The sequence below is a fragment of the Dendrobates tinctorius genome, unplaced genomic scaffold, assembly GCF_039654945.1.
Source record: "Dendrobates tinctorius isolate UK_male_01 unplaced genomic scaffold, ASM3965494v1 ptg000008l, whole genome shotgun sequence".
NCBI classification, from domain to species: Eukaryota; Metazoa; Chordata; class Amphibia; order Anura; family Dendrobatidae; genus Dendrobates; species Dendrobates tinctorius.
The window spans coordinates 56,236,261-56,252,209 of NW_027361676.1; the positions used below are offsets into that span (position 1 = coordinate 56,236,261).

The 15,949-nt window shown below is 44.6% G+C and overlaps 1 protein-coding gene across 7 annotated transcripts in view; it reads left to right on the top strand.

Moving 5' to 3' along the window:
- The window catches only part of WDR17 (WD repeat domain 17), a 217,495-nt gene that overhangs the window by 132,906 nt on the left and 68,640 nt on the right, over positions 1 to 15,949 (top strand). For 6 of the 7 annotated variants that reach the window (XR_012232611.1, XM_073577634.1, XM_073577644.1 and 3 more), the window contains 3 exons: positions 4,867 to 5,016; positions 5,100 to 5,230; positions 7,115 to 7,240. Coding sequence is in view for 6 of the 7 variants with exons in the window: in XM_073577634.1 (XP_073433735.1) it covers positions 4,867 to 5,016; positions 5,100 to 5,230; positions 7,115 to 7,240 (407 nt within the window). In the remaining variant the exon portion in view is untranslated. The remainder of the gene's footprint in view (positions 1 to 4,866; positions 5,017 to 5,099; positions 5,231 to 7,114; positions 7,241 to 15,949) is intronic. The other variant, XM_073577651.1, reaches the window with a different exon arrangement.

A 15,949-nucleotide genomic window follows, 5' to 3' on the forward strand; every position in this document is an offset into this window, starting at 1 on the left:
GTACACTCGCCTGGCACAACACAAGGTTGAGACCCAGGATCAGACCCCCCTGCGACAAAACCCCTTCCGCGTCCCTGAGTCTGTACTAGAGGGGATGCGACAAGAGATTCAATAGATGCTGCGTTTAGGGGTCATTGAAGAGTCAGTCCCTAGGCATCCCCCGTAGTGTTAGTGCCCAAGAAGGATGGGACTACACGGTTTTGTGTAGACTATCGTAAGCTCAATGAGAAAACAGTGACGGATGCATATCCCATGCCGCGTGTGGATGAGTTGTTAGACCGGCTGGCGGGGGCAAAGTATTTGACCACCATCGATCTATGCAAAGGCTCCTGACAGATTCCCTTTAGTCCTGACGCTATTCCCAAGTCAGCATTTGTCACCCCGTTCGGCTTATTCCAGTTTCGAGTTATGCCATTCGGGATGAAGAATGCCCCGGCGACCTTCCAAAGGCTGGCTGACCGGCTTCTGGATGATTTCCAGGACTATACTTGTGCCTACCTGGAGGACATCGCCATCTACAGTGCGACATGGAAAGAGCATCTAAATCACCTAGAGACAGTATTGGACAGGATCCACCAGGCCGGAATCACCCTGAACCCAAACAAGTGTCACGTGGGCAAAGCAGAGGTTCAGTATTTAGGGCATTGGGTGGGAAGTGGGAAACAGCGACCAGAACCAGCCAAGATTGAGGCCATAGTCAAATGGTCCATCCCACGCACTGAAACCCAGGTCATGGCGTTTCTAGGAACAGCGGGGTATTACAGGAAATTCGTTCCCAATTACAGCAGCGTAGCCAAGCCCCTCACTGATCTGACCCGTAAGAACCAACCCCGCCAGGTAACCTGGACCTCAGAGTGTGAGGAAGCTTTCCGCCAACTAAAGGACGGCCTCACCAATACCCCTGTATTGGCTGCACCCGATCCAACTAAACGTTTCCTTGTTCACACAGACGCTTCTATGTTTGGATTGGGGACAGTACTGAGCCAAGTCGTGCCGGACGGCCAAGAACACCCGGTAGCTTACCTGAGTCGGAAACTACTGCCCCGTGAAGTAAGCTATGCAGCCATCGAGAAGGAGTGCCTGGCGGTAGTATGGGCACTCAAGAAGTTGCAACCATATTTGTATAGATGACAGTTTTCCCTCCTAACGGACCATAATCCCCTAGTCTGACTTAATCGCCAGATTGCTGCGGTGGAGTTTAGCCCTACAACCTCTGGATTTCACCATCTACTACAGACCCGGCAAACAAAACGGTAACGCTGATGGACTAAGTCGACAAACGGAACTTGTACCAACCCCATAAACTTCGGTCATCCCCAAACCGATCCGTTGAGGATCAGACTGTGTATGCCGATCGCGTCGCTGAAAAGGGGGAGCCGTGTTACAGAACCACTCAGCACCCAGAATATGTTGTGCAGTTATATGTATATATAATAGGTTCCATGTGAGATGCATGTCCCTAATGTATCAGCAGTGTCCGCCCTTCCCCTACCTTTGTAATTCCCACAGTAAACATACGCAGGCTCCGGCCACCTGCTGCTTTTGTAATGCATGTCTGGCCTGACGCTTGTCTATTGGCCGGCCCTTTGTATCTGTGTGATATATTCTGTGTCCTGTGAGTAAAGTGTTGTCAGACTGGAAATACATGGAGAAGCAGTGATCTTTTATATGCGCCCATGCACTCAGCGGAATTCCAGCCAGCGTCCTTCATTCAGACTCCAGCCAACGCAGAGCGGACCTCCGAAAACACGGGGTGGTACTGAAAGAGGTACCCCAGCTTGGAAGACCCCGTTACAGCCAGTATCTGAGAGTTCCCAGGGGAGGGAATGAACTTCTGGAGTCTGCAGCAACCATGAGGTAACCCTGATGGGGTGAGATAACTGTGAGGCTGAAGAGCCTGAGTACTGGACATTGCGTAACCTGTGTGACCACAGGGATAACAGAGGGAAACTTTGTCATGAACGTTATGCTATGGATATGAACTTTATGTTGCTGCTGTGGGTTTATGATGCCTGAATAAACCGCATGGACTGTTATGGTTTTATGGGAAATCCGTGCCGGATCTGATTATCTGGCTGCCAAGCAAGTGTCCCCAACCTTGAATGACAGCGCTGCCTTACAAGTCTTAGACCATTATTTTTAATCTTTAAAGATTCCATAATAACAGGGTCTGTACCACAGGACTGGCGTATGGCAAATCTGGTGCCAATATTCAAAAAGGGGACAAAAACTGAACTTGGAAATTATAGGCCAGTGAGCTTAACCTCAACTGTGGGTAAAATCCTGGAGGGTTTTCTAAGAGATACTATACTGGAGTATCTGAAGAAGAATAACCTCATGATCCAATATCAACATGGGTTTAGAAGGGACTGTTCCTGTCAGACTAATCTGATAAGCTTTTATGAAGAGGTAAGTTCCGGACTGGACCAAGGGAATGCACTGGACGTGGTGTACATGGACTTTTCAAAAGCTTTTGATACAGTGCCACGCAAAAGGTTGATACATAAAATGAGAACAATGGGGATAGGGGAAAATATGTGTAAGTGGGTTAAGAGCTGGCTCAAGGAAAGGAAACAAAGGGTGGTTATTAATGGAGCACACTCGGACTGGATCACGGTTAGCAGTGGGGTATTGGGCCCGTTTATTTTTAACTTTTTTATTAATGACCTTGTAGGGGGCATAGAAAATAGAATTTCAATATTTGCAGATGACACTAAACTCTGCAGGGTAATCAATATAGAGGAGGACAATTTTATATTACAGGAGGATTAAAAGGCAAATGAGCTTTAATGGGGATAAATGTAAGGTCATGCACTTGGGTAGAACAAACAAGATGTATAATTATGTGCTTAATTGTAAAACACTGGGCAAAACTGTCACTGAAGAAGACCTGGGTGTATGGGTGAATGACAAACTCACATTTAGTGTCCAGTGTCAGGCAGCTGCTGCAAAGGCAAATAAAATAATGGGATGCATTAAAAGAGGCATAGATGCTCATGAGGAGAACATAATTTTACCTCTATACAAGTCACTAGTGCGTCCACACTTATAATACTATTTACAGTTCTGATCTCCGGTGTAAAGAAAGACATAGCTGAACTAGAGCAGGTGCAGAGAAGAGCGACCAAGGTTATTAGGGAACTGGGGGCTCTGCAATACCAAGACAGGTTATTACAAATGGGGTTATTTAGTTTGGAAAAACGAAGGCTTAGGCTAATTTCATACTAGCGTTCATGGGCGCAGCTCAGGGCCGCCGCTAAGCCCCGCCCCAGGCCGCACCCCCCAGTCAGTTCCTCCTCTGATCGCATGAGGCTGCATGCGATCAGCGTATCCTATATTTAGCGTTGGATACGCTGATCGTGCGCTGACCGTGCACTGGTCTGATTTTGCTGGCGCTGCGCCCAGAGCACAAAAATGCAACACAGCGTGTTTTTGTGCGCTGGGCGCAGCGCCAGCAAAATCAGACCAGCACACGGTCAGCGCACGATCAGCGTATCCAACGCTAAATATAAGATACGCTGACCGCATGCAGCCTCATGCGATCAGAGGAGGAACTGACCGGAGGGGGCGCGGCCAGAGGCGGGGCTTAGCTTCGGCCCTGCGCTGCGCCCACGAACGCTAGTGTGAAACTAGCCTTAGGGGTTATCTTATTGAAATGTATAAATAGATGCGGGGACAATACAAAGACCTTTCTAATGATATTTTTACTCTTAGACCTGTGACGGGGACAAGGGGGCATCCTCTACGTCTGGAGGAAAGAAGGTTTATTCATAATCACAGATGCAGATTGTTTACTGTAAGAGCAGTGAGACTATGGAACTCTCTGCCATATGATGTTGTAATGAGTGATTCCCTACTAAAATTTAAGAAGGGCCTGGATGCTTTTCTTGAAAAGTATAATATTACAGGGTACATATACTAGTTTCCTTGATATTGCGTTGATCCAGGGAGCTAGTCTGATTGCCGTATGTGGAGTCGGGAAGGAATTTTTTTCCCCAATGTGAAGCCTACTGTTTGCCACATGGGTTTTTTTTTGCCTTCCTCTGGATCGACATGTTAGGGCAGGTTAGGATAGGATATGGGTTGAACTAGATGGACTTAAAGTCTTCCTTCGACCTTAATTACTATGTTACTTTTCCTTTGACTGTCCTACTCTTGGTTTTGGCTTACAAATATTGAGGTAAATAACTCACCAAATCCTCAACGTGTGCATGTGGCTTTACAGTCAGTAGCTGACCACACACCCACCCCTATAATTCATAGGGCAATATGGCTTCGCAAGTAAAAGTAAAAAAAGACATCCTTTTTACATTTTGATTTTAATTCTCTCTTTTCATTTACTAATAAATTCCCAATTTACAGTATGTTTAGAGTGGAAATCCTTTTGAAGAAGTTTTCCGGAAATAACAGTGATAACATTATGAGAATTCTAAAAGTGTATTTCTTGGAATAACTTTTACCTCCCCATTGGCTTCCACTAGGTTAAAATAAGACACTCAGGTATTACCCTTCTCTTTGTCCAAGATGTTATGACTGCAGTACACAGGACCGCTTCAGCCAATCATTCAAATCAGTGGCTCGTGCTGGCTACATTGAAAAACCCCATAAACAAATAGCAAAAAGCTATCAGTAAAGACTTCAGAAACATTCCTCAGGGGAACAGCAAAGGCTGTAATCTAAGAATAACGCACCTAATATAGGGCCACGTCTCAAGCGTAGGCGAAGACCACATACTTGTCACGATTGGTGGGTCCGAGTTACTCATTCTCACTAGTATGTCTTACTATGTCATAATGAAAGTATATTCTGAGTCATCTGAGAGAGAGTTTGATTTTTTTTATGTTTCATTCCCCGATGATCACTCAGGTCTAACATGCCATCCCAATCGACCGTTTACTATGGCTTCTTGTTCACGGGATTCCACTGTGAGGCTTTGGTCACTAACTCCATTAATTTCACCTCTGCAAATAAATATTCTGGCAGATCGTCCGTGGGAAGAAATAATTGGTAACACTGGTATGTGATCATCCTAATTCTGACTATTGGAGGGATGATGATTTATATGTTAATAAGAAATTTTTGTTTTCTTCATCTGTTAGACCGTGCCATGGAGCCTGGCGCCCCACCTTTACTATGCGGGAAAGTATCACGGGATATTAAACAAGAAGTGGACAAGCTGACCGGTAATCAGAGGAGCAAGAAACTGAGATGGTTTTCAGAATGTCTGTCGGTAAGGGCCATGTTCCTGCAATTATGAGATGCCACTTAAGGGATTATGTCATCCAGTTATTATGTTTGTATGTATTTTTTTGCAGCGTTTTATAATTTTCACCAGTGTCTATTTTACTAAAAAATGTGGAGCTTTACTTACAATTTCAAGCTGTAATTAGTAAGATATTCTATATCTGACTGATGTCTGCAGTCTGCATGGGATTTATGATAATGTTCATGTAGTTTTAGTATTCTGCATTCAGTAGCAGGCTTCACAATACAAACTGCATGCATTATTAAATAGATCTCTTATACACGATGACTAAATCTTTTGAAATTAATTTACGGTGAATAAATTTGTCAGGAGTTTCTAAACTGCAAAGCCTCTAATTGCCCTAAAATCCGTGTGTAAAGCCCCCGTCTCACATAGCGAGATCGCTGTTGTGTCACCGATTTTGTGACGCAACAGCGATCTCGCCTGCGATCTCGCTACGTGTGACACATAGCGGCGATCGGGCCCCTGCTGCGATGTCGCTGATCTTGCTCGAATGTCCTGGGCGATTTTTTTGTTCGCTGGTGTCCCGCTGGCCAGCATGCATTGCTGTGTTTGACAGGGACAACGACGAACGACCTCAGTACAACAGGTCTGAGAGACAGGGTCCCAACGACCGTCGTATAATTCCGTATTATTGCTGCGTCGCTGGTGAGATCTGACTGTTTGACATCTCACCAGTGACCTCGTAGCGACGCACCAGCGATCCCTACCAGGTCGCATCGTTGTTGGGATCGCTGGTGCGTCGCCAAGTGTGACTGTACCCTAACACTCTGAGGTCTCCTAGGACTGTATTGATCCTCTCTTCAGCTCTTTAATGTAAACACAACCTTAGGTTTGGATCACTTGGACATTACTCTCTAGCTAAGAAAAATGGAAGGTAACCGGTTGTAATGAACAGCGGTGTTGCAGTGTAGAGGTCTAATATTAGACTATTACTACCAGGAAGAATGTAAAATAATTAATTTCTTTTAAACACGCACTCTTTGTTAGGTAGACAGTTGTGTTTACAATTCTGGAATACAGATCTTTTTCTTTTATCTTTTGGCCTGTCCATCTCACTAGTCAGGAATCACACTTTCTGTGACACTCAAGCATTGGTTTCAGGATTTTTCTTCAGAAGAAAAATTAGGACAGAACAATATTAAACTGCCCAATGTTGGAAGAATATAAAAAATGCTGCTGTTACTGCAGTATATTACAGATGAATTAGTTCCCAGTTACACTGACAATGCTGGTACAGCATAACCTTATCATTTAAAACTTTGGATTATTATTCACCACTCGATTTTCATTGTGATTCTGATTTGGCATATGACCATAAGGAAAGGTCTTATTGCTACCTTACCCTGTTAAGAACTATAACACCATAATTGAATGATGCTGTCTTAGTCTTTAAAAAGGTTAAAAACAAAGTGAATCTTTAAATTTGTTTAAAATATAAAGATATTATAGTGATTGTACAAAGAAAGGTAACTGGATCTGAAGATATCTGCTGGGGATGCTCGCCCAGTCATAGGTGTGATGCAGGGAGCCATTACAGTCATCACCTTCTATACGGTGAGCACGGCTATAGTCGCTCGCTAGCACTTTGACAGCCTGGTCTGCGGAGTGTGTGTGCAGAAAGTGTGTGCGCAGAGGGGGCTGACAACATAAATGTTGGGTACTGAATACAGTTGCACTTACAGAATAGTGACTGTAGCCACCCCCTGCACCTCTCTGATGACTGGAGGCAAGTGTCAGCAAGGTAAAGATAACTTCAATTTTTATGCTTTAGCTGCTGCTCTAGTAAGACCCTACTGGCCAGTATAATCAACAGATAGTATTTGTTCTTTTTTCTGCTTCTTTCAGCCTCCAGGTGGCAGTAAAAATTTATGGGACTTAGTTGCTGTGTTAAAAGGTCAAGATGACAGCTTACTGCCTCAAAACTACTGCAAAGGAATTATGCACATGAAGCATCTAGTCAGGTTCAAGACGGTAAGTGGTGATATTTAGACTTAATAGTGGTAATATTACATTTCTATATCTATACATATGTGATTGTTCATTCTCCAAACAGCTTAAATGAAATGGTATTTCCCTGAAGGGGTTTTCCCATCTTATAAAGTACCGTATTTTTTCGGACTATAAAATGCACTGGACTGTAAGACACACCTAGTTATTGGAGGAAAATAGAAAAAGAAATGTAAGCAAAAATGTGGTCAATGCTGTACTAATATCCCCCATCCTGGTATGTACTGTATGTCCCCAATCCAGGTATACAGGTCCCCTCATCCCCATCCTGGTATGCATGGACCCCTCATCCCCATCCTGGTATGCATGGACCCCTCATCCCCATCCCGGTATGCATGGTCCCCTCATCCCCATCCTTTTATGCATGGTCACCTCATCCCCATCATGGTCTGCATGGCCCACCCATCCCCATCCTGGTATACATGATCCCCTCATCGCCATCTTGGTCTGCATAGTTTCTTCATCACCAATCCTGGTAGGCATAGCCCCCTCATCTCTATCCTGGTATGCATGGCCCCTCATCCCCATCCTGGTATACATGGTCTCCTCATCCCAATCCTGGTCTGCATAGCTTCCTCATCACTATCCTGGTTTGCATGGCTTCTCATCCCTATCTTGGTTTGCATGGCCCCCTCATCCCCATCCTGTCTGCATGGCCACCTCATCCCTATCCTGGTTTACATGGCCCCCATCAGAAAAAAACATTTAAAAAAAATAAGCCATTCTACTTACCTTCCCTCCGCTCTCTCTCAGCGTCCTATTCTGATGCCAGCAGCTGATTTATGCTTGTAAGGCTACTTTCACACATCAGTTTTTTGCCGTCAGGCAGGATCCGGCTATTTTTAGAAAAACGGATCCGGCGTAAATTTTGGACAACTGTAGAAACGGATCCGTTTTTCTGACGGATCCGTCTAGCAGTTTACATCTGTTTCCTGGGGGCTGGCCAATTGGATCTGAGCATGCGCAGACTTAAAAAAACGGATCTGGTGGCTGGATCCGTCTTTTTCTGGATCCGGCGCCCATAGACTTTCATTGTGGCAAAAAGCCGGAAGCGGCGGATCGGGCGCTTCCGGCTTTTTCGCCGGAGACAAAAAACGTTACAGTAGCCGTTTTTTCCAGACGCGGGAATGAGACAAGTAGCCGGATCCGGCAAAAAAACAGACGAACTGCAATGCCATCTGGCGCGATCCAGCGCTAATACAAGTCAATGGGGAAAAACCGGATCCGGCATTGCATTTCACCGGATCCGGTTTTACAAAAAAAGCCGGATCTTGCCTGACGGCGCAAAACGGATGTGTGAAAGAGGCCTAAGCGACGCATGACGTCATGCACTGCTTACAAGCAGAGGACAGTTGCCGGAATACTCACTGCTCCCCACGCCTGGGACACTGGACGTGTGGAGCAGTGAACATTCGTCATCTTTTTTTTAATATCAATTTTTTTTTATTGATTTTTATAAAGATTTAGGGTGTGTGCACACGCTGGAGAATGCTCCGCGGATTTTTCTGTGCGGATTTTGTAAAATCCGCAGGTAAATCCACAGGTCAAAAGACCTGCGGTTTATCTGCGGATTACCCTGCGGTTTTGCCCTGCGGTTTATCATCTCTACAATGGAGCAGATGGCAAACCGCAGCGGAATCCGCAGAAAGAATTGACATGTCATTTCTTTCTGTGGATTGAAAACCGCGGAAAAATCCGCACCATCTGCACTGCGGTTTTTGTTTTCCATAGGTTATAATGCTATTGTACACCGCTGCGGATCCGCAGGGCCAAAACCCTTACACAAAAGAAAAAAAAAAGGGGAACAACAACAACAACCAGACAAACATTGGAGAAACAGTTTTCCACCCCCCAACCTTAAGAAGCATTAATCATGAGTTATTTATACATCTTGACTCTGCAAAACCAGCATAATTAGGTGAACAAATATTTGAACATAGTAACAATAGTCAAACCAATTACATATAACTTTTGGAAGCACTAATAACATTTTGATTAATTTTCAAAGAAGTTTAATTTGAAGCACCATATAAACATAACTCAAAGCAAGCCGAGGCGAAATCTCCTCAGTTCCCTAGATGTCAAACCAGAGCCATCAATCCATAGACCCCATATCTTGACAAATTTAGAGATAGCGTCTCGTTTTAGGTATATGTCTTTTTCCAAAATTACTAACCAGTTAACTTTTTAAAAAAATTCAGATATCATAGGCTCCTGATCTGCTATCCATTTTTGGGCTATGAATTTCCTTGCCATATATAACATACGTGCCACCGCTATTTTGCCGTACTCATCAATAGGCAGATCTTCAACATATCCCAATATATGTAAGCTCTACATCAACTGAATAAACCCTGTTAATTGTTGCTGCAACACTCCTCCAAAAGGCCACCAAGTCAGGACAGATCCACATTATGTGAAACATATCTGCCATGTTTGTTTTGCATCTAGGACAGTGGTGACTTGAACGAAATCCTATGTTAAATAAGAATTGAGGTGTATCACATATATATGGGACAGTCTATGGGATTCACTTAACCCCTTCACCCCCAAGGGTGGTTTGCACGTTCATGACCGGGCCAATTTTTACAATTCTGACCACTGTACCCTTATGAGGTCATAACTCTGGAACGCTTCCATGGATCCCGGTGATTCTGACATTGTTTTCTCGTGACATATTGTACTTCATGTTAGTGGTAAAAATTCATTCAAATAACTTGCGATTATTTGTGAGAAAAGCGGAAATTTGGCAAAAATTTTGAAAATTTCGCAATTTTCCAAATTTGAATTTTTATGCCCTTAAATCACAGAGATACGGCACACAAAAAACTTGATAACTAACATTTCCCACATGTTTACTTTACATCAGCACAATTTTGGAACCAAAATTTTTTTTTGTTAGGAAGTTACAAGGGTTAAAAGTTGACCAGCGATTTCTCATTTTTACAACACCATTTTATTTTTAGGACCACATCACATTTGAAGCCACTTTGAGGGGTCTATATGATAGAAAATACTCAAAAGTGACACCATTCTAAAAACTGCACCCCTTAAGGTACTCAAAACCACATTCAAGAAGTTTATTAACCCTTTAGGTGCGTCACAGGAATTTTTTTGAATATTTAAAAAAAATGAACATCTAACTTTTTTTCACCAAAAAAATATTTCAGGTTCAATTTTTTTTATTTTATCAAGGGTAACAGGAGAAATTGGACTGCAAAAGTTATTGTGCAATTTGTCCTGAGTACGCTGATACCTGATATGTGGGGGAGAACGACTGTTTCGGCACATGGCAGAGCTCAGAATGGAAGGAGCGCCGTTTGACTTTTTCAATGCAAAATTGGCTGGAATTCAGATCAGACGCCATGTCACGTTTGGAGAGTCCCTGATGTACCTAAACAGTGGAAACCCCCTACAAGTGACCCCATTTTGGAAACTAGACCCCCCAAGGAACTTATCTAGATATGTGGTGAGAACTTTGAACCCACAAGGGCTTTACAGAAGTTTATAACGTACAGCGGTACAATTAAAAAATCATATTTTTTCCACAAAAATGATCTTTTCACCCCAATTTTCATTTTCCCAAGGGTAACAGGACTCTAAAAGTTATTGTGCAATTTGTCCTGAGTACGCTGATACTCCACATGTGGGGGTAAACCACTATTTGGGCGCATGGCAGAGCTCGGAAGGGAAGCAGCACCAATTGACGTTTTTGGCTGGAATTGAGATCGGACACCATGTCGTGATTGGAAAACCCCTGATGTACCAAAACAGTGGAAACCCCCCACAAATGACACCATTTTGGAAACTAGACCCCCCCTAAGGAACTTATCTAGATGTGTGGTGAGAACTTTGAACCCCCAAGGGCTTCACAGAAGTTTATAACATAAAGCCGTACAATTAAAAAATCATATTTTCCCCACAAAAATGATCTTTTCACCCTCAATTCTTATTTTTCCAAGGGTAACAGGACCTTAAAAGTTATTGTGCAATTTGTCCTGAGTACGCTGATACCCCACATGTGGGGGTAAACCACTATTTGGGCGCATGGCAGATCTCGGAAGGGAAGCAGCGCCATTTGACGTTTTTGGCTGGAATTGAGATCGGACACCATGTCGCGATTGGAAAACCCCTGATGTACCTAAACAGTGGAAACCCCCCACAAATGACACCATTTTGTAAACTAGACCCCCCAAGGAACTTATCTAGATGTGTGGTGAGCACTTTGAACCCCCCAGTGCTTCACAGAAGTTTATAACGCCCGGGCGTGAAAATAAAAAAATTCGTATTTTTTCCACAAACATGATCTTTTAGTCACCATTTTTTTATTTTCCCAAGGGTACCAGGAGAAATTGGACCCCAAAAGTTGTTGTCCAATTTGTCCTGAGTATGCTGATTCCCCATATGTGGGAGAAAACTACTGTATGGGCACACGTCGGGGCTCGGAAGGGAAGTAGTGACGTTTTGGAATGCAGACTTTGATGGAATGGTCTGCGGGTGTCATGTTGCCTTTGGAGAGACCCTAATGTACCTAAACAGTGGAAACCCCCCACAAATGACCCCATTTTGAAAGCTAGACCCCCCTAAGGAACTTATCTAGATGTGAGGTGAGCACTTTGAACCCCCAAAGGCTTCACAGAAGTTTATAATGCCAGGGCATGAAAATAAAAAAATCGTATTTTTTCCACAAACATGATCAATTAGTCCCCAATTTTTTTATTTTCCCAAGGGTAACAGGAGAAATTGAACCCCAAAAGTTGTTGTCGAATTTGTCCTGAGTACGCTGACACCCCATATGTGGGAGAAAACTACTGTATGGACACACGTCAGGGCTCAGAAGGGAAGTAGTGACGTTTTGGAATGCAGACTTTGATGGAATGGTCTGCGGGTGTCATGTTGCCTTTGGAGAGCCCCTAATGTACCTAAACAGTGGAAATCCCCACAAATGACCCCATTTTGGAAACGAGACCCCCTAAGGAACTTATCTAGATGTGTGGTGAGCACTTTGAACCCCCAAGGGCTTCACAGAAGTTTATAACGCTCGGACGTGAAAATAAAAAAATCATTTTTTTCCACAAAAATGATATTTTTGCTCCCAATTTTTTATTTTCCTAAGGGTAACAGGAGAAATTGGACCCCAAAAATTGTTTTGCAATTTGACCTGAGTAGGATGATACCCTACATGTGGGGGTAAAACACTGTTTGGGCGCATGGCAGAGCTTGGAAGGGAAGGAGCACCATTTGACTTTTTCAACTCAGAATTTTCTGGAATTGAGATGAGACGCCATGTTGCATTTGGAGAGCCCCTGATGTGCCCAAACAGTGGAAACCCCCAATTCTAACTCCAACCCGAACCCCAACACACCCCTAACCCTAATCTCAGCCCTAGCCCTAACTCTAGCCCTAACCCTAACCCTAGCCCTAACCCTACCCTAACCCTAGCCCTAACCCTAACCCTAGCCTTAACCCTAACCCTAATGGAAAAATGGAAATAAATACATTTTTTTTATTTTATTATTTTTCCCTAACTAAGGGGGTGATAACGGGGGGTTTGATTTACTATTTATGGCGTTTTTTATATTTGGCAGCTGTCGCACGCTAAAAGACGCTTTTTATTCTATAAATAGTTTTTGCATCACCACACATTGAGAGCTATAATTTTTCCGTATTTCGACCCACCGAGTCATGTGAGGTCTTATTTTTTGCGGGACGAGTTGACGTTTTTATTGGTACCATTTTCGGGCACGTGATATTTTTTGATCGCTTTTTATTCCGGTTTTTGGGACGCAGAATGAACAAAAACCAGCGTTTCATGAATTTCTTTTGGGGGGGTGCGTTTACACCGTTCCGCGTGCGATAAAATTGATAAAGCGGTTTTATTCTTCGGGTCGGTACGGTTACAGCGATACCTCATTTAGGTCTTTTTTTATGTTTTGTCGGTTTTATGCAATGAAAACTATTTTATATAAAAAATTATTATTTTTGCATCGCTTTATTTTGCGAGCTATAACTTTTTTATTTTTTCGCTGATGATGCTGTGTGGTGGCTCGTTTTTTGCGGGACAAGATGACGTTTTCAGCGGTACCATGGATATTTATATACGTCTTTTTGATCACGCGTTATTACACTTTTTGTTTGGCGGTATGATAATAAATCATTATTTTTTGCTTCGTTTTTTATTTTTATTTTTTAAGGGGTTCGCTAAAGGGGTTAACTAATGGGACAGTTTTATAGGGCGGGTCGTTACGGACGCGGCGATACCTAATATGTGTACTTTTATTTATTTTTTTTTATTTAAAAAAAAAATGGATTTATTTGGGGGAATTTTTTTTTTTTTTTCTAATTTGGCGATTTTTTTCAAGTTATTTTAACACTTTTTTTTATTTTTTTTTTAACTTTATTAAATAGTCCCAGGTGGGACATCACTGTCCTGTGACAGATCGCTGATCTGTCACATCACAGATCACTGTGACAGATCAGCGATCTGTCACAGTCAGTGCAGAAGGCTTCCTCATGCCTGCGCTTTGCAGGCACTGAGGAAGCCAGCTTCCTGCAGGCCCCCGAAGGCCCCCGTCGCCATCTTGCATTCGGGGGCCTGCAGGAAAGCAGCCCCCCGCAGCAGCGCTGCACATTGCGCTGCCGTGGCGGGCTCAGGGAAGCACGGAGGGAGCCCCCTCCCTGCCGATGCTTCCCTTTAACCCCCGGTACACCGCGATCATGTTTGATCGCGGTGTGCAAGGGGTTAACGTGTCCGCCCCTGACACATTGTGCCGGGTGTCAGCTGTGATAATCAGCTGACACCCGGCCGCGATCAGCGGCGCTCACCACGTGGGCGCCGCTGATCGCGGTAGACGTACTATCCCGTCCATGGGCATAGGGGCCCGGGTCCCATGGACGGGATAGTACGTTGGATGTCAGGAAGGGGTTAAAGACAGCTGTGGAACTCTTTCCAGTATATCTGACCATTGATTTTCCTCTATGGGACCCATTACACTCTCCCATTTCTCTTTTGATCGCATCGGCTGGTTTGTCAATATAATGTCTGAGAGAATGTTACAATGTAGTGATATAAATCCAGAAGAACTGGTAGAACTGGTAACTGCTATTCTCTGTATTATTGAGTTTCGGGGTACCCCTCCTTCCAAAACATTGCCTTCCGCCCGATATGTGTGTCTAAATTGTAAAGGGTCCGTTACACACAGCGATCTCGCTGGCGAGATCGCTGATTTTGTGACTCATCAGCGATCTCTCGAGCGAGATCGCTGTGTGTAACATCCAGCAGCGATCGGCCCCCCCGCGGGCCATCGCTGATCGTGCTGGATCGTCTTTTCATCGCTGATCTCCCGCTGGCCAGTGCGCATCGCTGCGTGTGGCAGCAGGAGCCAGCGATGAGCGACGCTGCACGCTGGTTACCAACGTAAACATCGGTTTTCTAAAGGCCGCGGGACCATTAAAAACCTGATGTTTACCCTAGATATCAGCGTGCACTGCAGGCAGGGCGGGAGGTGGAGGCAGAGCGGTGCACAGACCGGAGTAGCTCTGCTATCTGCTACTCCAGTCTGTCAGGCCCTTAGAAACCCGATGTTTACGTTGGTAACCAGCGTGCTTGCTGGTCCTGATCGCTGGAGGGGCTGTCTATGTGACCGCTCACCAGCGATCAGCTAAAAATGTCCCAGCGATCCCATCCACGTCGGATCGTTGGTGGGACATCATTATGTGTAACGGTACCCTAAGTGTTTATAGAATTCAGAGGGAGGTAACTCATATTTGCTTTGCAGCTGTGAGAATTCCTTAATCCCATCACCTATCAGCACTTGATTAAGTCTGTTTAAACCCTTGGCGCTCCAGGAGCCAAATCCCAAAAGTTGGTAAAGATTTGGAAGCCCTGGAGTGTTCCATAATGAAGTAAATTTTGAAACACCTTCTATTCCTTGTAATTTTTTCACCATCCCCCAAAGTTTATGACATAACAGCATAGTCAGTATTTTGCCTCCAAGTGTCCCAAACTTATGCGCCTCAAAGACCTCGTAGTGTTTATCCAATCGGAAATAGTGCTGTAGCAACATACGCTGAGCTCCACCTCCCCCAGGGTCATCCCATCCCCGAATATGTTGAAGCTGAGATGCCACATAATATACCCATGGGTTAGGAACCACAAGCCCTCCCAATGTTTTATTTCTTTGCAATGTTTCCAGTTTAATTCTCGGAGCCCCATATTAAGCTTCTAAACTCCTGACTGACTTTAACCCCTTACTGCCATGTGACGTACTATCCCGTCCATGTGCCCTGGGACTTATTTCCCAGGGACGGGATAGTACGTCACAGCGATCAGCGGCGCCCACATGGTGAGCGCCGCTGATCGCGGCCGGGTGTCAGCTGATTATCACAGCTGACACCCGGCACAATGTGTCAGGGGCGGTCACGGACCGCCCCCAACACGTTAACCCCTTGCACACCGCGATCAAACACGATCGCGGTGTACCAGGGGTTAAAGGGAAGCATCGGCAGAGAAGGGGGCCCCCTCCGTGCTTCCCTGAGCCCCCCACAGCAGCGCAGTGTGCAGCGCTGCTGCGGGGGGCTCCATCCCTGCAGGTCCCCGAATCCAAGATGGCGACGGGGACCTTCGGGGGCCTGCAGGGAGCTGGCTTCCTCATGCCTGCAAAGCGCAGGCAA